The 24,624-nt window shown below is 37.2% G+C and overlaps 2 protein-coding genes across 10 annotated transcripts in view; one reads left to right on the top strand and one right to left on the bottom strand.

The window, feature by feature from the left end:
* The first annotated feature begins 732 nt into the window (after nucleotides 1–732).
* On the top strand, nucleotides 733–17,071 carry LOC139809374 (uncharacterized). Of its 6 annotated transcripts, XM_071772223.1 has the most exons (16): nucleotides 733–2,441; nucleotides 8,139–8,169; nucleotides 8,594–8,827; nucleotides 9,455–9,711; nucleotides 9,791–9,869; nucleotides 9,942–10,490; nucleotides 10,690–11,120; nucleotides 11,206–11,283; nucleotides 11,675–11,832; nucleotides 11,929–12,184; nucleotides 12,374–12,464; nucleotides 12,721–12,912; nucleotides 13,139–13,300; nucleotides 13,416–13,631; nucleotides 13,713–13,870; nucleotides 14,076–17,071. In XM_071772223.1, the coding sequence occupies exons 7-16, from the start codon at nucleotides 10,717–10,719 to the stop codon at nucleotides 14,263–14,265; spliced, it is 1,905 nt and encodes a 634-aa protein (XP_071628324.1). In that variant the 5' UTR covers nucleotides 733–2,441; nucleotides 8,139–8,169; nucleotides 8,594–8,827; nucleotides 9,455–9,711; nucleotides 9,791–9,869; nucleotides 9,942–10,490; nucleotides 10,690–10,716; the 3' UTR covers nucleotides 14,266–17,071. The 6 variants fall into 6 exon arrangements, with proteins under 6 accessions (XP_071628324.1, XP_071628325.1, XP_071628323.1 ...); XM_071772222.1 differs by lacking the exon at nucleotides 733–2,441 and having other exon boundaries at nucleotides 7,749–8,298; XM_071772224.1 differs by lacking the exon at nucleotides 733–2,441 and having other exon boundaries at nucleotides 7,746–8,827; nucleotides 9,942–10,424.
* Nucleotides 17,072–17,135: 64 nt separating this feature from the next.
* Fucta (glycoprotein 3-alpha-L-fucosyltransferase A) overlaps nucleotides 17,136–24,624 on the bottom strand; it is a 28,719-nt gene continuing 21,230 nt past the window's right edge. For all 4 annotated transcript variants that reach the window (XM_071772231.1, XM_071772229.1, XM_071772232.1 and 1 more), the window contains 4 exons: nucleotides 24,225–24,449; nucleotides 23,907–24,095; nucleotides 22,851–23,086; nucleotides 17,136–22,318 (listed from right to left, as the gene is read on the bottom strand). In XM_071772231.1, coding sequence (XP_071628332.1) covers nucleotides 21,976–22,318; nucleotides 22,851–23,086; nucleotides 23,907–24,095; nucleotides 24,225–24,449 — 993 coding nt within the window. In that variant the 3' untranslated portion in view covers nucleotides 17,136–21,975. The remainder of the gene's footprint in view (nucleotides 22,319–22,850; nucleotides 23,087–23,906; nucleotides 24,096–24,224; nucleotides 24,450–24,624) is intronic.

Here is a 24,624-nt window from a genome sequence, read left to right as displayed (position 1 = left end):
ATGAGCACCGTGATACAGAAAAAGAAATTAAGGGTAGAATTAGGTCGGAATAATTAAGTTAAGGCAAATTAAGTAATTTTATTTATTGAGGTGGTATGTAAGATGGATAAAGCGTAAAAATCGTGTGAAATGTAAAAGTGCTTTGTATAATTCCAAAATAGTATAAATATATCTTTACTATTATTATAACTACTACGCATTTTTATTTTTCTATATTAAATTACTTAATGTGGTAATTCTGTAAACCTTATCGTAAAATCTATAATTTAACATTTTATAACAATTACGCAGATGTAGTACATCTAAACACTTAAAATTTGGATAGCTATTCCTAAATTTATCGAACAAAATTATATATTAAAACGGTTAGTACATTTTTTCGAGTTAAAAAGTTTATATTTACCATCACGTAATTTTCTTTTGGAATTCTATTAAAGAGAACAGATAATTATAATGTATGAATGAATTATCTACGCAAGTTTACTTTCTGTAAGATGAATAGCATTAATTGGTTCTATTGTTCAATAATAGTTAGAATAATATTTTCAAAATAATTAAATAACTTGGAAATATGACCAAATTACCAAAGCCAAAGTTTGTTTATTAATATGTGATTCTAGTTATTTCTTTTTCTGCTGAGGAGAATATTAATTGTGTATGAGTGGAAAATATTTATTAGCTCTTTTATTTAAAATTGAAATATCAATAATTCTACATGTTCACTTTCAGTTTTAAAATAATTAATCGAGATAATTAATATTAAGTTAATATAAAAGTTTATAATTTTCTCATCAAAGTTTGGCTTGTTGTTAGATAAAGTTAGAAAGTTTAGTTTTTTAACCAAAAAAATTGAAAAATTTATCTATGGATAAAAAAGAGAATATAACGGGGCCCATGGCAGCAATTTTGCTTCAATTTTGCTTGCAAGTTTATTTGACAGATATGATGCAGCTTGTGCACCAACCTAGTACGTTATCGTTAAAGTGCGAAGTTGAAAGTTGCAGAGTAGAATCAAAAGTTGGACATCAAGCCAAAGGTATCAGCTTGAACAAATAAAAAAAAAAAAAAAACCGTATAATATATTCCGTTCAGTTTCTGATTCGCAGAGGACGATTCGAAAATCATATCGGAATCGGACTTTTACACGAAAATCCACCGTGTCCGACGTGCGAGAAAAACGGAGAGACTCGCGGCGCGACCCGGTGGAACGTCACGTCCATACGTGACGAGAACGATAGCCGCTCTCGAAACTGCTGCCGCGGCAGCGGTTCTCCGGTGGGATTCTCCCGCGAGATTAAAAAGTTCGATATCTGCGATCCCGCGGGGTTACCAATCCCTTTCCCGAATCGCCGGTGTTCCGCCGCTCCTGCATATGAACGTGAAACCGTGACGTTTCCGTGATGGTCCGCAATGGATAAACGGAACGGAAATCTTCCATTTTAATTAATTCAGGTTGAAAGCGAAGGCCATCAGAGGGTGAGAGTACCAAGGCTCGAGTGGTGCTCAGGATCGAACCGTGAACCGTTACTTGTGCAGTCAGGACGAGCGATCGTTTGGAATGTGTGCCTCGAATGATATCCGTTAGGATAACGAAGACGCGCAGCGTTATGGACGCTACTTAATTAATCGTCCGATTTTCCATCGATATCTTGATTGTCAAGAAGAGGCACCCCTCGGCGGAACCGAATAAATCCCCGCCTCCCCGGGAGGGGTGAATTTGTGCTATTTACGCTGGAGGAGCTCGAAGCGCTCGACCGCATCAGTTGAATGGGACGATAGGATAAAATGAGGTCGATTCTACTTCGAGCATAATGGAGGAGTTAAAGTGGAGCATCAAGAAGTACATAAAGAAACTGGAATCCCGGAGGCGCGCACTCGCGCGCGGAACGACGCCGCGACGAGGCGGAAGCGAAGTGGCCGTTGCATTGTGTGTGCTTAATTTGCATTTTAGCGTTTCGATTTATTTCGCGCTTTTGCCCGCCTCATTTTTCAACCACGGAGAACTACGACGCGCCGCGTTTCCGTTTTACGTGGACGACCAGCGATTCTACCGGTATATCCAATCCAATAAGGGTGCTCGTTGGTCAAAGCGGCTGGATGTTCTACGTAAACACGCGAAAGTTAAATTCCCCGTAAATATCGCAGAACCGAGAGACGCTCAGAATCGCAAAGGGTTCGCGAGCGCGTGGTTATAAAGCCTCGTTAAGGGAGAAAAAAAGAGGCGCCGTGGGCGAGAGAGAGAGGGAGAGGAGGTGGCGCGAGAGAATAGCACGAGAAAGGCGAAGGGAGGGACCGCGTGTATTCGTGGCTGATCGAGAAATGGGGTGTGAGAGGTATAAAGACACCTGGACGCCTGACAGCACCTAAGGGATAACTTAGATAAGGTCGACCAAGCGCTAATCAAACGCGCAGCCGAGCAACGCCTCGCTTTCATCAGAGGCGTGAGTAATTTGCTTAGCAATTTACTGAGTGGAACGAATAAGAGTTGCGACGAAGTATCCTCGCATGAATTAGCAAACGACGGCTACGAGAATAGGCTCGCAAGTTCAGCCGAGCGAGCCTTCGAGCGTCGTCTTCGCGCGCGCGGTTACTATTTTCCCCGTAAAAGCCCTCGCTTCTCTCTTTTCCCTTTTTCTCTTCGCCCTGCTCTGCCTCTCTCTCCTCCGGACCATCTCATTCTCTAAAAGGGGAAAGAGACGGCGGATTGGCTTATTAATTTATTGACATTTTACGGCTATCTGCTCGCGCCGTTTGCGTTTCCCATGAACAAGTCGGAAAACGTTACTTTTAATAGGTTGTACGCCACATTGCCAGCTCGCCCTGATTAGTCGACGGCGCGGCGTTTCGTTCGGAATACTGATCATTTTTATGGATATTATTATTGGACCGTACTGCGCATCGCATGGGATGGATGGAAATATACGTAGGAAAAATTGCGTTCTCTTTCGCGCGAAGAAAGGATCGCGGGAGGAAATGTGATCTAGGCGTTTTCCGTTTGAAGTCTCATAGTGCTCTCAGGTAGCGGCCGTTGTTATCGTAATCGCGATCACGAGGTCGTTCCGTGTCAAATCGATATGGCAATTGGGTCGAAGTAAACGATTCCGAAACGTCCCCCGACGCATTTCTGACAGCTGGCATAAAATCATAATTCCGCTTAAATGAATCTCACGTACCTTCCATTTAAAATTATATATATTAATGGTACATATATGTACCAATCACTTTCATGTATTATCGCGAAAACATTCTTTTGCACAGCATCTTTAAAATTACAAATGAAATTAGATCTTGAAAATTTTGCGACTTAATATTTTCTTTAGCTGCGGTTGTCCTTCTTTTCCCAATCACTTAAATCACTTTGTTTTCAAGTACTTTCTTCTGACGAAGCGCGATAACAATTATCATATTACTGCTGCTAATATGTAGGTTAAGCGGGCTCTTGTAGCGGTTCCTAAGTGCACTGTCTTTATTAATGCAATCCGATGAGAGAACTGCAACTCCTCCTAACCGATTAATCACGAATCTCACTACGCTGTATCTACACAGATACGGCGGGTTAATTGTTTATGTTAATGCTATCTCAATAAGCTACTTCGATCACCGAGTTAATAATTAATTCAGTTAGCAGTTAACAGATTCGCGTACGGAGTATCTGTGTGTGTGTAAATCGACATAAATCACGATCCAATTAGCTGTAAGTAAGTTAATTGACCTGATTCAATCATTCTTAATCTTACAATTAACTCAATTGTTATATAATACGTTGCACATAATCATGATATATATTGTGCTTTAATTAATTAGCATATTTAGTAAATGGAACAAAATGTATTTCTTGTCTATATACAAGCATGTTTTCTTCTATATTAAAATTTAATTAAACGCTATTTCTTTTAAACTACAATATTTAAATTGTAGTATTAAATATTTCATAGCAAAATTTTATGTCAAAATGAACTATTTTCTTACATTCTTTTCTTTATCTCGTATTTTCCACTTGTATTATTAAAATTTCAATTATCTCTTTCTCGTAAAGAAAACGTCGTTCCTCGTTTAATTCTTCGGCCGCCGATTTATCGGGGATCTCGCTTCTCGGAAGGTGCACCCGCTACCCACAAATTGACATGAACAAGTTCAGACGCAGCACGAGGAAAGTAAATACCTCTGTTCGCTTCTATTACCGCGCCTTTTCGATTCGCAGCGTGAACCCTTCGATTTCCCGAGGCGCTCCATTTGATTCGAAATCGGCTCGTGTCCGATAACTCCCGTCTCGTCCCGCGGATATAACGCACCGATAAATCGATTAAAAGGAAACCGATTTATCCGCACTTATAATCGCAATTGCGAATATTCACGAGACAATTGACGGGAGGGAGAACCGAATACGCTCGTCAGCGGTATTCAGGTATTCATCTGAACGTAAGCAGAATGAGATGGTGGCTCTCGCAGTTTGCTACACCGCAAATACGCTGAGACAACAGAGAAGCGAATCGAGCATTATTGGTCTCTTTGCATTCTCTATTTCCTTCTGTGGAGACGGATACGTAAACAGCTTGCTATTTCTTTATTGTTTTTACAGTTTGTAAATACCGCGAATACATGAAGCGATAAGGTAATCCGAATTACAAAAGTGAATAAAAGCTAAAAAAAAGTTAATTGTAAAATTATCGGTCTCCGGTTTACAAAATCAATATAATTAGATGATCGCAGCAAATTGGGTTTTCATCGTACTTCTTTCTCCTTTTGTTTTAAAAAAGTTACTTTTTATATTACTTTTTGTTAAGAAAAAGATAAGAAGATAAATGATCCGATGATGTTAACCAAAATGCACACATCACACTTTTTTTATCTCGGAAATACAAACACAAAAGTCTGTTTTTCATTGGGAAATATTTCTTCTCTCGTATCTTTTATTTAATTTCAACAATACAAAAATGAAACATTTTTAGCAAATAAAAATCTTTTGAAATAATATCATGTGAGATACGTTGTTTTTTTTTTCGTCTTCTCTCTGATATCGATCTAACAAAGCGTGATACGGAAGGTCCTAGTGTGAAATATAAATGAATTAAAAATATGAAGGGCAGCTTAATAAGCGCTGTCACGGACTGATTGGAACTGTGGCCGAGGGGCTGCTCGAAATAAATTTAACATTCCTTATGGAGCATTAATTTAAGTTGCGGCGCAAAAGGGTCGAGCAAAATCTTACATGTTTCGAGAAGAGGAAGAAAGTGCTTATTCTAAGACGCTGATGAAAAACGGGAGAAAAAGATTCCGAGGATACGGTAGACGAATCGGACCGAAATAAGAGAAGAATCGGAAGGAAAAAGTGTAATGAGAGAAAGGAAAAACGTGGAGAGAAACCAAATATCGAAACTGAGAATGTACTCGCGACGGTCGTCCCGGGAAGTTACACAATTGCGAGAAAACGCGCGGATGAATAAAACGGGAAATAAAAAATTTTCCCACGTCAGCAGACGACTAACGAAAGAACGTAAAACGGAAAGTAAGTAAATGAGAGGTGTTGAAGGCGGACGGATAAGGAAATCCAAGGGGAAGCCGTATCCCCCACTGCCAATAAAGTCGTTTAATCAGCGGCGGTTACTTTACTGGATATATCGAAAGTCGTAATGCAGGGTACGTTAGATGTAATCCTTACGACTGCTAATTTCAAGTCGGCGCGGCGCACGTCGAGGGGCGGAGAAAGGTGAGGAAAGGGAAATGAGAGCACACGGTGCGCGAAATCGCGCGGCACGAACCAAAACGAAGCAGTCGAGCACCCAAGTTTCCTCAGCACGAGGGTCGTGTTGAAAGAGGAAAGTTTTAACGGAATAACAGATGGAAAATCCAGGGAGAGTTGCGCTAAACAAAGGCAGAAATGTGCGAGAGTGCGATGCGCTTTCAGAGCGCGATCAGATGGATGGATGGATGGACGGATCGATTAACCACACGATACGATGTGAAAGTTTACTATGTACAGAAGAGCAAAGCGTAAAAAACAAGAGGAAACAATGAAACAGCTCAAACAGCAAAAATACAAAGGAATAATCGCAAATTTAATTAATTCCTAGAGTACTCTTGTATTATCTTTTCATACGTATCTAAAATTTGTACATATATAAAGATAATTGCGAGTAGACTTACAAATATAAATATTTAATGAAAAAAGCTCTTTTTATTAATTATCTTCAGACAATGATTAAAAATAATTTTGAAACGATCCGGTTATACGAAAAAAACCGACATGTATGAAAGCGAAAGAAAATAATGCAGCAAGAAAATATGTTTTGTATTTTCGTTTTATGTAGTGATTTTTTAAATATATATATCGAAATCGAGATAATGTAGTCAGTCTTGATGTAACGTTTAAATTGGGTATATACAAAATAGAAAGAAAGTGGAAAAATAAAAGGTAGAAAGAAGTAGGAAAAAATATGCCGGTTTTTAGAAAGAGAAACGAGGCCTCCTCTAGCGCGATCGTAAAAATACCTGGAAAATAATATCGATATTTGCATCGAGGGCATATGTTTGTTTCGCTCGGTCGAACCTGAGCTGCGACGTAATACGGTAAAGAGATAATTTTATCTTCAAAACGCGTCGCCCGTGTGCGCGCGCGGACGCGTCATAGTCTTTTTTACACAACGATGGGAGCAAAAAGGAGGAAGGGTGTAAACAAGGGAGGCTCACGAAGAACTTGCCGACGTGGACGCGATCGAGCGTACGACCGATCGATCCGCAGGATGAAGCCTGGCGATTGAACTCGCCGGGCGTGAAACGCCTCTGTGAAGAGGCCTCTTTTACAGATCCTAGAGATCGCCGGTAACATTTTTTTTTTTTAGAATATTTTTCCCTCTAATGAAAAAAGAGGGAAGAGGGAAAAAAACCCCGCGATCCGCTGCCCTCTTTTGCCTCTATTTGCCCATCGGTAGCCTTTTATTATCGAGGCTCCGTCTCGAAAAGGGACTCATCCGGCCGTTCGTTGATCCGATTTGCCGCGCCCCGGATGGCGCGTGGCGCATTATTTATTTATTATTAGATAGAACGCACACCCCTACCGCCTACCGCGCTTGTAGGCGTCCATCGAGGCCACAGCCGACGACAGCGACGGGTCGCTATCTGCGATAGATCGAACGGGCAGGAAAAATGACCACGTTCCCTGTAGCAGCTATGGAAATATGTATTAAATTGGCATTAATCCTGCGAGGCATGCGAGTCACGTGCCGGCCAACCTGCTTCCACAGGCTCCCTAATGAGCGTTCTCCCTTCGGGGGAACAAAGATCCGGCGCCGTACTTCTTACAATACCACTCTGTAATTTGTCGCAGATGTTCGATTCCCTCAGAACTTTTTGTTTTCCCGATGTTCCTCTTCGCGCGCACAGAAATTTGCCGAGGACTCTTTTATTCGGCACTTTTCCTACTTCAAATATTATATGTATGGTAACCTATTATATTTCTTACGAAATTACATCAATTTCTGTAATTGTGATCTCGGATCTCCTCTAAAAAAAAACCCTGAGTATTTCTTTTTACTTGGTATTAATTCGTGTATAAACATACATTTCAAGATTATTCTCAATCGTTATAGATGTACAAAATTTTGTTTTGTTAAACATTTACAATTGTAATTCAGCTTGCAATATTATTTTGTGACTATCTTCGTATGCGCAAAATTTAAATATGTTAAATCAAAACTACAAATCGATTCGTATTTTATTTATTTATTTTTTTACAAAAATATACATATAGATTTTAGTAGCTAATAAATGAATTCTTTCCAAACTATCGGTAAATATATCTTTTTTTTTAATGTAATAATGAATAAAACGTTTCCCTCTTTATAAAGTTTTTATGAGGACAAAGGTTCATAACATTAATGAAAGATTATGAACAGGAACTATATTAGCAAGGAGTATAATGTTTGCGAGATGCAAATGCTTTGACATTTTGCAGTTTCCCTCTTGGTCATTATTTAATTTCGAACTTGACAGCTTTCGCTGAAGTTTCGCTGTGAAGTTTCTTCGGAAAAAACATACAATTGTTATCGGAAACTAACTGATTACTCCTTTCTCATACTATACAGGCTGCGACAAAATTGTTGACTGTAAAATAACTGATTTTATTTTTAAATGTGCTGCAGATTCACTTACACAAGGAGGCTGAATCGTGGGGTATGTATCTATCAAGCGGCTCGTGTACGGGTGCAATTGGGATGTTAATAAACAACGACGTCGACTTCGCATGATGACCTCGGATAGATTAGATGCCATCAGTTTTACTACGCCCATTTACACGACCAAGTAGTATACTTCTTATTCACAAATTCTGAACGACGAGACATCTAAGTCTAACAGAACGACATTTTAGCGACAAGTTTGAGATGTCCAATGCCTAAGTTTAAAATACTCTGTATCTAACAAGTACCAGTGCACGAATTAAAATTTGTGCAAAATTAATAGGATTTAAAGGAAACGTATTAAATTTTACTGTCTAGACGTTAGATCTTGTCGAGTCCATTAAAAACTAATATACTTACGAGTTTACGAACCGAATACCGTAACTGAAATTTATTATTTACGTTCCCTTTGTTTTAAGATGTCGTGCGTATATTAAAAGGCCTGCTACGTCTGACCTAAAATGGGATGCTTACACGGGCACCATTCTCCGCGAACATCTGGGGCAGCATCAGTTTTTTCATCGTACTTACAAGCGGATTGATCGTGTTCATTCAGAGACTATTTGCATTCGCGTCCCCGTATCTTAAAAATGACGACCGTTCGAGATTTACAGAAAATTTGTTTTTCGTCCTAGGAGCGTTTTGCAGTCAAGGTAACTTCGATTTCTACGAATAATTCCCTTCCCCCCTCCCCTCGAGTATTGCGCTTCTCTTGTAGTTCAGTATAATTTTTGTCAAATATACGACTGCTCTCTCTCTATCTTTCTTGTGAAAAATGGTATCATCAGGTACGGCACAATCAACGCTGGATCCCGTGAGAATGGTGCATTTCGTAATTCACCTTTCGGCCGTCGCGTGATATTAGCCGCGTATTCCGCTGCCTTAATTAGTTTCCTTGCTGTTAAAACGTTTATCATGCCCTTCACGACAATGAACGGTCTTCTGAAAGATGGGACCTATCGTTCGTTTCGGCGTGGTCCGTGATTCGGCCGACTACAGTTTCTTCAAGGTGCCTAAAATAATCCTCAGATTATCTTTGCTATAAAATCTCAGGGAGGAAGCATATTGTATATTTGAAGTAAAATGCCTAATTTATAATTAATTAAATATATCTTCTATTAATATAAGGATATAAATTATGTACTTTAATTTATACGTTCTTATTTTGATTCTTTTTTTAAAACAAGCTGGTATCTTTTTTATTCATTTTTCATAAAAATCATATTTACGGAAAGCTTTACGTACGATACTCTATATTTGTGATGATTTTATTACGACAGAATACATCAGATAAAATAATAAGTGTACTGTTCGATGAATTATTAATGAAAGAGACTGATTTGCCGAGTAATTACTTCGACGGCCTGAAACACGTTTGCAAGGAGGACAAATACGCTTTTATGACACTAGATAATATGGCAGCATTGTTGCAACGGTAAGTCGATTGCAAATTGGAACCATTGGATGTTATCACGCAGACCACCATAGCGATGGCTCTGCAACCAAATAGCCCGTACCGTGATATCATTAACGCAAAGTACGTGCGAACTTTATTAACGCAAATTAAGATGATTGAGTGTTGTTCTGATAAAAAATTTCCATTTTATTTGTTGCAGTATTCTTCTGCTAAGGGATAGCGGGATCCTGCAGCGTTTGCTGGAAACACAATGATCGGTCCAGCTAAGTGAAGGGAGTGTACGTGCGCTCGTAAATTTCGCGAATTATCGATCAACAGGCAGAGATTGATACGTTTGTCTCTGATTACAGGTGAAATCATCGTGGAAATCGGTCGAGATCGGCGACATAATACCTCTGTTGCTCCTCATAATCGCCGCGTTGCTCATTAGCTTTTTTGTCTGCGCTATGGAGCGCGTTATCTTCAACAATTTTTCCAAACGAGTCAAGCTAAGAATGAATAACTCACAACTGAATATGTTACATCGTTAGAATGTTATATTTTGTTTAATAAAATTTAACAAACATACAGTCGTCTAAAACTATAATGTTTCTACATCTTTCATATTTTTCCGATTTAAATCAAAGTAACTCAAAGTAAATAATGTTCCCTCCGAATTATTCTTTTGAATTTCAAATTCTTCGTTTCGTGTTTATGATTTCACATAGCTTTGTTTACATCAGTAGGACGAACGGTATTTTGCGGTCAGGGCAAACACTCGTAGGTTCTAGGATTTGCTGATTTCTCTGGCAGTCTCGTTCGAGAGTTGCCATCGACAACAAGTTAAAATCGCGGTTTGTGTCAAAGTGTTTCCACCGATCTGTGACTTTTCAGTTCTTGTCATCAAATTAATAATTGAAGTAATATTATATTAAAGATGTAATATTATATTAAAGATATGAGAGAAATATATTCTAATATATATTCAATATGTATACTTATTCAATTTATACATATTGAATATATTATATATTAAACATGATAATAAAATATTAATTGTTATTATAGTACATATTAGAAATATTATATTCAATTGATTCTTAATCGATGACAAATTAGCTTACATACATTTCTGGAAGCCAAATCATGTCGGGAAGGACCCCTCTGTCGGATCGCAAAGCCTTGAAATATGGCATTAATAAGGAAAATGTGCCGCATTCAACGGTACAAAATGGCAAATCTACCGAAGGCAGGAATGACGGTGGCGGCGCAAAGAAAAAAGGCCTATCGCTCAGAAGATCGCAGAGAATCGCAGAAAAACGTGCCGTTCGTACAATGTTAGTGCAAGGCTGTTCTTCCGTCTCCGGCGAGGCAAAATTTCGGATTTGCTCCGACGACAATGATGAAAACGTACGATCACGCCCGCGCGTGAAAAAAGACGTACGCATAAAAAAAGAGATTAGAGCGAGGCAAGATAGAACGCTCGAGAAAGCAATCGAATCGACAACGAAAGCAGATACTCCTTCACGTCCACGCGTCGTGTTATGCAGGTAAGGAGAACACAAAATAAAGAACGTTAGAATAGCTAACGTTAGAAGAGCTAATGCAAAGGAACAAATTTTTATTATTCTACAGAGCACGTTCTTCAAGCAACTCTCGCCAAATAGTTCCTTTGAATGAGACCGAGATGAATAACAAATTATTTCATAAGAGGTAATTCCTATACGTATGATTAAACCACATTTTAAGAAATTTCTCTATATACAAAAAAAAGTATGATATAATTTATCTGTATATTACTTAGTTTAAAATACAGAATAAAAGAAAAATGTGGCATGGATAAATTGTTCAGATTTTACTTTCAAAATTGTAACAGATATTAGGGAGGATATTCGAGTTTTGCTATGCCATTACATTTGACCTCATCTAATGTTTACTTTTATGTCTGTTATAAAACAAAATGTCATGGTTTTTGTAAATTTCCTATATTCTTTTCTTTTCAATTTCTCTCTTAATTCAAATAAATAAAACGCAAATAACGTACGTAACGTTTTTTCTATATTTACCGTGACATTAATAAATTAATAAATTATATTTTATTTAGAGCTTATTCTGAAACCAGAAAGCAGCGATTTTTGTCGCGATACCCGCCCTGCGTCGCACAATCATCCGATGATCGAAAAATGAAGCATCTTACAGACGATGTTAAAAAACGAACGTTTTCAAGCATTCAAATGTGGAAGGATAAAATGAAGCCACATAGTTAGTACTTTAAGATAGTATAATGAAGACCCAAAGAGAGTTGTATACGCAAGCATGAATTAAAAAAAAAATTTTTTTATTTGTGAATTTTTTCAGATGGTACTGTGCCCAAGAACATTATGGGCAATATACAAAATGTGGATAAAACGCGTGCCAAAACCAAATTGCGGAAGAGCTCTGTTGTCCATGGATCTGTAGATTTACAATCGCAAAATCGTGCGACCAATCTGGATGAAAATATTCAAGAACCGGCACCAAACGACTCCCTGCCGGATGTATTAAAGTTTTTAATAAAAGAAATTGCAATGATTGTAGAAGATAAACCAAGTTTAAAAGCACACTTTGATATGAGGTAAATCGTAAGGAAATTTGCGGAAATAAAATAAAATAAATTTTCTATTAGTATATTATTAATATTTAATTATTAATAAAAAGTGACATAAAAAATTGTTTTTTATAATAAATTATAATAAAGTAAGTATAGAACACGCTTTTTGCCGAATTTTGAATTATTGCAAGTATTTTTTTTTTTTTTTTTTAGAAACTTTATTCAAGATAATAATTTGAGCACCACGATCATGCTTAATTCTAATATCGCTACACGTTCTCCTTCCACCTCGACTCCAGCAGAGGTAAAAAAATATATGATTTAATACAAACAGCACAAAAGTGTATATATTTATTAATTACTGTTAATAGAGCAGTATGTTATTTTTTGGTAAATTTACAAATTGATATGCGAATTATAGATGTATTTTCAAAACAGTTTTACAATTACACAGGCATATTTCTATAATTTCAGTATTAAAGTAATATCAATGTAAATAATCTTTTATCTCTCATTTATTGTGATATTTCTAAAAGAAAGTTTTCGCATTTGTCGAAAAGGTGTTGGTCAAGCAGGAGAACGAGCTTGACAATATTTGTGAAGCGATGTATGTACATGATCATTGGGAAGCCGTTTTAGATACGGAACAAAAGAAAGAGCAAAATGCTCCGAGGCTTTCCCCATGTTTTTCGCGTAAAAGTGTAAACGCGGAACTAAGGAGTCATTTTGTTGTATATTTAATCCGACTTGGCGTGAGTATAACATGGCACAGTTACGGACTTTCTATACTTTCTATTAATATAATGATATAAAAACTTATTGAAAGCGATGTAAATTTCTATTTCATGCTCATAAACATACAAAAATTATCTTTATATTTATCAATAACAAAAACATGCAAAATATTTTTATTGAGTTTAATATTCATCGAAATTATATCAATCTCGATCTCTGTTCTACGATTACGATAATTCTTAGGTACACTGCAACTACTCGCAGCATATCATTTATCAGACTGTCAAGCTGTTTAATGTAGCTATTGATCGAATTTTGGTGGAAATAAGTGATATACAATTATTATGTCTGGCGTGTCTTTGGATAACTCTCAAGCGAGAAGCACCTGAGCAAAAGATACCATCGGTAATAAAACTTTTTGTTCGGAGGAAAGATTGGAGGAAAATGTTATCATAATTAGGTTTAAATAATTATAATTTTAATACAAATTCATTAAATACCTAACGGAATCGAATTTTAGGCAACAAAAGTACTTAAATTCGCAAATAATTGGCACAAGTATGAGGAAAATAATTTGTTAACGTATGAGAGAAAGATTCTTGCCGCTGTTGGGTTTAACACACAATTCGCTGATCCGTACATCTTAGTGTGGTATCACATAAATGTAAATCGAGACATTATTAGACCGGATGATAAGGAGCTAAAGGAGCGCATCTATTGTTGCGGCTCTTACATGGTAATTATAAATATAAATATACAGTGATTCAGCTTTAGTATGTAAACTGTGCACAAAAACAAATAAGCATCTTTTTTTTAGATCGATTTATCTATGCTGGATGAAAGCTTATGCGCTATCCCGGCGTATATGATATCAATAGCTGCGGTAGAGTTATCGCTTCAACTTGTATATTCGAGTGATGTTAACGTGGATCGAGCATGGTACCAAGATTGGAGAAGTAAACAGTCGCTGACAGAGTAAGGAAAAGATTAGCAAATGGGCGCAAAACAAATGTCCCGCTTTCCGTCTTTAAACGAATGTTACATTTTTCTTAACGACAGACATATTATTAGTCTTGCAACGAAGAAAATATAAGAATATATAATTTGTGGAATGTTCTGCAAGAAGAAATTAATTTGAAATTTTGCAAGACGTACTAATTCACAGCTTAATTATTTTTAGATGGGATGAACATGTGATGAATTCTACGAAGCACGTAATAATACAGCAGCATACAGCGCTTAAAAACAACGATTATTTTGGAAATTGGGAAAAATATATGCGCGACAAATACGGGAGTATAACGGAATTTTTGCCACAAAAATTAAATTTAAATTTTAACTTCCTGAATCTCTCTAATAATAGTCTTTAGATGTACCACTAGCGCTGGTCGTGTTTACGTTTTACAGTTCATGAAAAATTGTTTTTTTTACATAAAAAAGATATTTACTTTTATAAAATTTTATTGAGTTGATATAACGAGAAAGAATATAATAATGTATATGTATCCTCGGAAAAATAAATTTTTTTATTGTTGAAAGTTTAAAGAATAAGCAAGCGTTTGATTCAATTCCACGCTCGGCATAACTTCTTAAAAGAAGATTGGTGGTCGTGACATTGAAATCTCTATCGCGGTAATATGCTATTTGTCAGAATATTCGGGTAATTTAACTTAGCGGCGAGAGAGTTTGGAGACACAAGCGGGAGTTTCGTAGATTTCGTTCGCCCGCCGGCTGGTCCTGATCTAGAGTCCATCAGTTATTTCTATTTCTATTTTATTTGAGACAAGTGCACAGAAACGGGTCTCTCCGCTACGCGTAATAAATAGTCGAGGAGGAGTTCTCTTTCACACAACGAAAACGCTTAGAGGAATCTTTCCTCCGAATGGTCCCGAAATTCGACGACCTGAACTGACCCAGATAACGACGTCGGGTAAACACGTGTATTTACCCATGTAGTATACGTAGTCATGAACGGGATGTTTATAGAGTCCCTATTTATTTCGTTAGAAATCAGGACGTTTCGCTCCCGCAGGCCTGAGAAATCTTCTAAGTGATATTAAACGTTAAATGTGTCACCGCGCGCGCTGTCAGACGCTATATTGAGTATCTCGCGGTGGATGGATTTCATCAAACGCGAATCCTAATAGACGCGGAAGGTAGACGTACGAAATGCAAATTACTTCGGAAATAGGATCCGCACTATGATACGCACTACGCACACGCGATGACACATGCGAGAGAATCCTACTCGAACTCGCCGATGTTTACATTAGACACGCAGGACACGTACGATGGAGTCGTCAAATCGCCTTATATGCGCGCATGCATCTGTCAAGCTTCATTTGCCATCGCGCTATTAGTCATTATTAACTCATGAGGACACTTCGCTCCGGTGCTCCACATAAAGCATAAAGCATAGCATATTACACCATTGTACCATACTGGGTGACAATCGGGAAGTTGCTGAAACGAAACAGCTGTTATTTTGCAATAATTGGGTAGAACAAAATAAATCACTATATAAAAGAAACCCGTTATTTTTATTGGCAAAAAGAATATACACGTATAAAGGTATACAAGTATACAAAAGGACCAACAATTCGGCTGGCAATAATGATCATTTAAACTTGCGCAATAAGGAACTGTCGAAAACTATTGAATGCACTTTCTAACAGTAATAACTAGCAATTGTGCCCAGAATTGCAAGTAAACTTCTTTTTTGGAAATGACCGGCTATATCGAGATTTGAACGTACTTTAACCTACGGCGGCGTCGTTCGCTTTGGAGCAACGAGGTGCTCTGTAGTGTGTGACTTTATTGTCTAAGACTCGTTATTAAAGATATAAATTTTCCAAGCATAAAAATAAAACGGGATTTACATAAGAACAATAATTATTTAAAATTATATTTTATCATTGTTTTAAACTTTGTATTTAATACGCTACAAGCGGAGTTGGTACCAATACGACTATGCCGGCTATAGCCGGCGTTAGAAGCGAAAGGGTTAACCGTGCTACCAGCAACTTTTTTGTTTTTATTTCTAACGTTTATTTTTACAAGTTTATAAATGTATATTCTTTTTAGCATTATATGCTAATAAAAACGAATTGCTTTGCAGAGTAGTTATTTTATTCCGTTCATTAATTTACTTAATTCTGTTTATTTTTCATTACAAAATAAACTATTTAGTTTCAGCAACTTCACGATTGTCACCCTGTATACTTCTAATTTGTGGATCTCTCTCACCGTGATTAAACTCTCTTCCCTGACGTAAGAGTCGTGCTACCTCTGACATTTACAGGTGAATCCTTCGTCCCGGCGACGAGAAGGAATGTTCATGTACACGAGACGTTGAAAATTTCCGATAAAATTTATGAAATTTACATGCGAAATCGTAAAAAATGAACTGTAGACGATAGCATTATTGAGCGCCAATGTGATGTCGATATATGTTTTATAAATTATAAGAGTCAGACTTACCGTGTATCTTCCTTCTGTATACCTTTCGAATTTATACTTGTTTATAAATAAATGACTTCTCTTTCGTGTCTCCCTTTTTCCGGATGGCTCTCATTCAAAAGACATCACTCATCTTTCATATCGTTGTAGACGTTGCAAGTTGCAATCAAATTCTTTGTATTCGTGTAATTATAATTTTGCATATTTGTAAAACCATGATTTAAAATAGTAGCGACTGCTATCTGTGTGCTATTCACCATTGATTGTAATTGTAAAAAACATAATTTTCGCAGAAAAACTGATGCATTTTAATTAGATACTTGAATACTGAAAGATAACATGCATACTTTGAAAAAGTATTTCAACGTAAAGAACCAACTTATGTATATAAAATTGCTTTTCTCTGGTCAAAGTTTTCAGTTTTTTTTAATAAATGTTTACGAATTACTGTTTGGTACTGTTATGGTCTCAACAACAATTGTAAGCTGTCGTGTTTGCTTTAAAGTTTTTATATTCTTTGTGCTTTACAACTCTGATGTTATTTTTCGTATTATTCTGCCGGTCGACCTGTTCTACTATGCTGTTTTACCATGTTTTATTATAAAAATGGAATATTTCACAAATACTGCGTATCTCTCCAGAAGTTATACATGACGTACCGTAATGCATAGTTTGTGCCATAGCTTTGTAATCCCGAAATAAAAAAGTAAAAATTCACTGCCTGCTTTGATAATTTTCGCATTTGAGAGGAATGGTGGGAAGTCGAGAAAAATCAATAAAATTAAGAATAGTGTTCGTTTTTATTTGTTAGGTCAGGAATGCGCATAAAAGTCGATATAACTAATATATATGAATATGAACACATTATGACATATGAACACATGAAACTTAACGTTGCTACGCTAACAATAAGTAAAACATCGCATGATAGAAAAGATATGAAAACGACGATTCCAGACATATTGAAATATCAATGTCATTAGAAAAAAAAAAATGAACCGCGAAATTGATTTCGTCGCGAGTCATCGTGTATAAAAATAAGAATTGTACACAAGCCTTTTGTAGAAACAGCTCAAATTTTCTTTGTCAACAAAATTTTACGAACAATTGCATTTCGACGTATATATGTATAGTTTTCACGTCATAATTAATTTTTCGTATGCGCCATGTATATTCTGAAAAATTATAATGAGATAATGTCTGCGTGGATTTTCCGCCGCGCTTAATTGCGGAAATTTATGTACGTGAATGTTAACGGTTAAGACAACGACACGATTTTTGATTAATTTTTTCACGACCTTACAACATTATGGCACTAATCGCGGCTCGCCGAGTACAGACGATGTCGGATTAAAAAATAATAATAAAGCGCGTTCGCGCCCAAACGAGCCACGTTACCTGTCACGTTTTTATCTACAAATTTTCAATATTGATTCGAATGCATTATCTACTAGAGCTGTGTGCGAAATAGTACTTGATTCCGAATTCGATACGTGAAGTCGGTCCACAATCGTTACACGTCGAAACAATGGATTTCAAAATTGGCTGTACCGTTGCATCAAGACGACGACGATTTCGAATGTAAAGTCGGGCGAACAATATTGCGCATTGAATACACTCTCCGACTTCGATATTGATTTGCCGACATTACGAAACCGAATAATAACACCTATTTCGGAGCTGCGATTGAACTTGAACCGATTTCACGTTTCGCCAAGGCGAATACTGTCTCGCGTAGCTTTATTATCTACCACGATCGACATATTCAATGTTACATGCGGTGACGTGTTTCTTTCTCTTTACATTACGGGAATATCATGACCTTCGTACATGCTACTATTTACAAATGTGCTATCTAGAGACTGACAACGGGCAATCACCGAGAGAATAAGTAATAATACATCTCGTATATTCATCGTTGAATTTGGGGCGGACAAAAATATTGATCGAGTCGAATCGCTTTAAGAAATGTGTATAGTTTTCGCATTATAATTTTGCATCTGCTAACAAATGATATATTCTTCCGCATGATAGCATTTAATTAATTTCCTTTCATCCATTCATTACGAATTAGCAGCTATTTAGTTTCAGCAATTTCTCGATTATCATTTTACAATTTACGCACATCGAGGGTATAACATCGACGATATACTCGAGAAACATTTATTTATCACATATTTCGCCACGGATATATCTCGACGTCGAGCGTGCGTTATTCTCTCGCGCCCTTTTTGCTGCTTACATAAATCTAATGTTTGGTACTTATATTCGGGTCTACACTGGCCGCTTCAATCGGGAGTTCGTCGTCGACGTACACACACCTCACATACGTCGTACAGCAGCACCAATCGTTACAGGCAGCACCAATCGTTAACAAACCTAACAATGCAATTAAGAACTTCTTATACAGCCCAGACTTCGCTGTTCTGTCCCGTTTTTGATTGATGTCAAAAACGTGTATAAATTAACAGGAATATATCGAGTTGCGTATTTACGAAAAGAAGTCTGATTAAGTTCATATAATATAACATAACATAAATAATAAATTTTTAACTTAATACTATATAATGTCAGATTGTACAAATGCCTTTTCGCATGCAACTGATTGAAGTCGCGATTTAATTGATTTAAGTAACTTTCGCTGAAGCACATCAATCGGTATGAAAATTAATAATCGCTAAGATATAATATCTCTGTCTAAAACAGAGTAAACATAACTTGGATACTGTAAAAGAAGAAACGGTTTTCCACGATATTCGAGATATGCACATCTTCTCGGTGTCAATTGGTATGGTCGACTTCGACTAATCGTTTAATTAGTTATTTACCTAAATATCTAATTATACTGCTTGTGCGCACTGTGAATAATTTATAATGTAGGAACCGTTCGAGATCGGTGGTTAAACTCTCCTCGAGGTGACTAAATTGTGATTTTACGTGTTTACATTTCGTGCGTTTCAAATATATATTTTGCGCTCCGCTTTCATGTTTTTTTTTTTTCGGTGCTTCTGTCTTTTCTCTGGACTAAATTCGTCCAAGCTTGAGCTACGTTTGAGCTAGACTAGTGTTCAAACCGGAAGTCGTTGTTTTCGAATTGACACTAGCCACGGAGTGAACATGATTATACGTCGTGCGACGATACGTGCTGTGTCCCGCACGGGCAATTGATTCAATTCAAAATCAATTCAGTTGAAAAGAAAAACTATAATAGGAATTACTTCAAACAGGTACTTGCTGTATATAATACTATTATTATAAATTATATTCGAAAATACTTCACTGAGCTTCTTCTTGACTAGATTCTGCGAACTTCGACAAAACGACTTATTGAATAACAAAATTCGTGTGCACTCAAGGATAAGACTCTTAAATATTTTATAAACTCACGCGCGCTTATTACGTGAGCGATATTATTCGTACGCTCAATAAATACTACGTAGCTCAAAAATAAATGCGCTTTGATTCGCAAAATATACAAATACATGCATTCTTTCAATTCAAAAATATAAATGCAAGTTATTAAATATACAATGATTCACATACTAATTAACATTCTAATTACATTCAAGAACTCTATAAATTCTATTACAAATCCTGCATTCTGTCGATTTCACAAGTGGAAATACACAAATGTATGAGTTATTTACAGGAAATTATTATTGTACATAATTATTGTCGGAAAAGTAAAGTTTACTACAATTTTTACACGTGACCTAATCTGAATGCACATGAATTTTTTTCACTTACAACGTACAACGATAAGAGATCCCCTCGCAGAATTCGCAAGAAGGAACAATAATATTAAATACTGAACAGTAATCCTCACTCTACAAAAGGTAGCGGGCTTTCTCTTCCTCCTCGATGAAAGCTCGCAAATTGCTTTACAAAACAATACGCGGTTTACACTCGATTTTAGACGCCACTATTCTTTTAAGTTACACGCAAATCTCGCAATTGCTAATTTTCTCTCTTTTATTAGATTGTAGTTATTTATCTAGCGGTTTAGATCTTTCTCCACCGAGTGTCCTTCCAGCTACAGCTCTTGTGATAAATTTGCAAAACTTTGACTCGCGTTTTAGCAATGTTTATCGCATTTTTATTTATCATTGTAATTAGTTATCAACTTAATTACTGACATAGATAAGCTTGATTTAAAATTTTTGTCAAGATAAAATCGATTGAGAAATGAGATTTTATTGGGTTGATTCATAAATGTGCTTTTTGTTTTATTTAACAAACTGAATGCTTATATTTAAAAACCGTTATAATAGTATGAATACTGATTTGTAAATGATACAAATTATTCGCAGCAGATAAAATAATTAAATACCGTAAATAATACTGGTTTCTCGGAAGAAATAATTCAGTAATTATGTGTAGCAGATCTCATTTTTTTTTTTATGAATCAACTCAATACTATTTACATAATCAAAGTCTAAATTGTTAGAAATGCTCAATTTTCAATGCTAATTAACATCGTAATTTTCGATGTTAACGTTTTCTTTTCTTAAAACCACTATCTTTCGTAATTGGTCCTCTAGTACATGTAGTTGGAAGATTATCCGATGATTCGGGGTCATCCCATATACCAACACATATACCAACCCATGTATTCTCATCGCACATTTAATAGCAAACGTAATCCTAATTCTCCATCTAAAGTGTCTGCGATCGTGCGTATCTTTCTAAATTGCACAGATAAAGCTTAGGATCATAAGCAATACAATTCAGTACTAAATGCACAGCGAGAATCGAGTCTTCTGGACTAACGCATATCACACTTTGTCTTCGTGATACGTATTGTATTATTTTACGGCGCCCTCCATACGTCTACTCAAATTTTTATGAACATCGCAAAATTTTGTCCCCAAACGAATTCCGTCGTAGATAAGTAAAATGACCTCTCAGGGGTCTGTCGTGGCTATTCTCATAAAATCACCTCTCGCCTGCCTCAATTCTTTGTTTATCATCCGAAAAAGGAGTGTATAGAAATGTTATTTTGGAAGATTTGACAATTAGGCACAAAGATTGCCCTCCTTGAAAAAAATTCGCGCGCAATCCTTCTCGCAAACGAGCATTCTCATTTAGACCTTGAGACATTTCTTTGCCTTGCCGTTTATCCGCGTCCGCATCTCGATCGCCGAGTAAAAGTTACTTCGCTTGCGCAACACCGCGAAGCTTCGTATCGTCAAGTCGTTGCTTTTCGATTACCCCTAAAAGCAGCCGAATGATGAAAAGTCGCGTGACACTTTCGACGAGGGTCTTATTGATACCTTCTTCAGAGTGGCTCGAGTGCCCGCGAAACGAGGTCGTGCGAAGTCACGCGTCTTTTCGCGCCTCGTCAGGACCTCGTTTCGAAACTTTTCGATCGATCCAACGTCCTCGGGCGATCGTGATCCACCTCGAGCAACCCGCTTATTGTTAGATGCGAAAGCACAATAAACGTTCTCTGAACCTTCCGGCCGCCTCTTAGATTCAGGCAATGTTCTGTTTTGGAAGAATCGGAATCGTTTGTAGAAATTGAGCAACGTGTCGTGGGCGGACGCACGCACGTACGCACGGAACTCCCCGTGGCCGCCGGAAGAGCCCTCTAAACGTATTCCCGGGGCGATTTCGTCTCCTCAGGTGTTCGGTGAACGCACGACGTCGTTTTCCCGCCACGAGCTGGTCGTGCACACGCCGTCCCCTCGCCACCACTCGTTCACGTCCTTGTAATATTTCGGCGGACGGTCGTCGTGCAGCATAGCGCATACTCGACACCAAAAATACGTATTGATGAACTCGCCGGTGCCCTTCCAACGAAAGTATGAGTTGTACAGGTCGTCGTCGCGATCCAGCCGATGCAGATATTCGGCGAGCTCCTTCGGCGACTCGAACTCGTCCACGTGGATGTAGGAACGGTATGGCGCGCTACGCGCGTAATCCGTCGGATGGGCGCCCATCACGATGGGCAGAACATTGTGCCTGCACACCCGGAAGGAAAACAGGTTCGTGATGATAATAATAAGAAGTGGTAATTATAGTCGCGAGAGAAGGAAAGCGATTGTGTCACGAAAGGGTCCATATCATGTCGCATGTTTCACGCTTGGGAGTTAACGCGGGCGCATCCAGTTCGGGAGCTTAATTAATAGCCGCGCGAGCAGCACGCGTTTCTGTCCATTACGCGAGTGGAGAAGATTAGGTAACGCGAGTTGGCACGCGACCGCCTTATTCGAGATACCGCACAAGTTGGCAAAGGTTGCCGACCTCTGGGTAAAATGATCGAGCGTATTAAGTCGGTCGACTTACATTCGCTGCTCGTATCTGAAATACCGCGGCTCTCTGTATGGATTGTGTGCACCAACGTGAGAGCGAGAGTGAGAGGAAGACGGAGAGAGAGAGGGAAAGAGAGAGAGAGAGAGAGAGAGAGAGAGAGAGAGAGAGAGAGAGAGAGAGAGAGAGAGAGAGAGAGAGAGAGCAATGAATAGTATAAATACCATCACAGTATCACACATACCCAAGTCCGTTAACGAAGAACTTCTCCGTGATATAGTCTTTGCAGTTGGAGTTCTCGAACGCGAGATAGAACTTGTAGTCCTCGTCGAGCATGTCGAAGCACGTTTGCGACTGCGACCGCGGGCAGCGTAGGCTGCCGCACGCACCGTAAATGTCCACTTGGATGTATTTCGAGAGTTCCCTGGCATAATGCATGCGCTGATTTCGGGGATGGCAGTTGGAAACGAACCAGGCGACCTGATTAAACAGCGATGCAGAAGAAGGCGAATGTCATATGTGATAGTTTACTCTATGCTCAACAACAGCGAAAATAACGTACTTGAGAACAACGCTCTCGAAAAGCATAAGTATTTATAAAACTGTAACATATACATGGCAGAAAAAACTTTTGATAAGAAATTTTATTCTTATACTTTCCATTTTTATGTACTTTATTTTATTTTGATTTAATTTCGACTTGAGAATAATGTTTCTATTTCTTGGGGAAAATTAATTACAATAATAAATCATGATTAAAGAATAGATAAGTTTATTTTATTATCCAGTAAATATTATTTTTATATATGTTTTTTAGATATTAATTAAAATTTAAAGTTTCATTTAACTTTATATAAAATTTATACTATTTAAAGTTAAAAAAATGTAATGTGGTATAATGAATTAAAGCCATTACTGGTAAATAACTTCGTTTAAGCTTACAACTAAATAATAAACCATATTAAGTAAGTCATTATCATTATGATAACAATAAAAAAAATGTGCCAATATACGATTGAGTTGGATTTTTTGTGTCTTATAATATTTTTCGCATGAATTTAATAAATAAAAACCGTATTTTATTAAAAAGTACTAAATAAATATAAAATCTATTTCTATATTTCAAAAATATAATTATCTATTATTTTATTATTTTGACCATAGAAATAAATATAGTAAATATTTGTTATTTACTAGTGCACTTATTTTATAAAGAATACAAATATATATCAGAAATTATTTTGATTTGCAGACAATTAAAATATTTACTAAAGCCTTAAGATCAATCTAATCGTCTTACCTTTTTCGTTTTGTTTGCCGCATAATTAAACGTTTGTGAGATCTGTGTGACACTGGAATCATAATATTGCCACCTCTCGTAAGGTGCCACTATATCACTGTTACGCCGATACGTGGCGGTCCAATTGATAAGGGCGTTCTTTACACTCTGTGTGTGATAAGGACATTCTAAAAAATACAGCATCCACACCTGCCAAAAATTGTAATATAATTCTTATTAGGAAAGCGATAAATCCTCTCTTACGTATGCGTGATATGAGCGAAGTTACGATGGGTCAATCGCAGAAATTAACGTTACTTATCGTTGCATTTGATTTACCTGATTGTAAGATCTTCGTCCCACGTGCGTGATGTAATCCTTAAATAGAATGAGATCGGCGTTGTCCGGATTGTCGCGGACAATCGTGCAAGTGTTCACCGGGCAGCGTTGCTGGAAGAAAATGTCAGGACCGACTTTGGCCTCGGCCATCCCGTGAGGAATCATTATCTTCTTTAATGGATGCTCACCACCTGTTCTGTTGTAATCGGGTGGCACGAACATTAGCTGCAAAATTAGTCACAATATTAGTATATGTCTATGCAGAATTGCTTAACCGAGTGCTATCGATTAAATTACAAAACGATCTAGCTTTTGCTAATAAAATGTATTTTGTTATGTATAACGTTAAATAGTCAACGAGTATTGAAATCAATCTTGTAATTATATTTTTAATTCTTAA

Source organism: Temnothorax longispinosus, chromosome 3 (genome assembly GCF_030848805.1).
Source record: "Temnothorax longispinosus isolate EJ_2023e chromosome 3, Tlon_JGU_v1, whole genome shotgun sequence".
In the NCBI taxonomy this organism is placed as follows: domain Eukaryota; kingdom Metazoa; phylum Arthropoda; class Insecta; order Hymenoptera; family Formicidae; genus Temnothorax; species Temnothorax longispinosus.
Note: the sequence above shows the minus strand (reverse complement) of the source record. Positions and strands in the feature narration are given on the sequence as shown.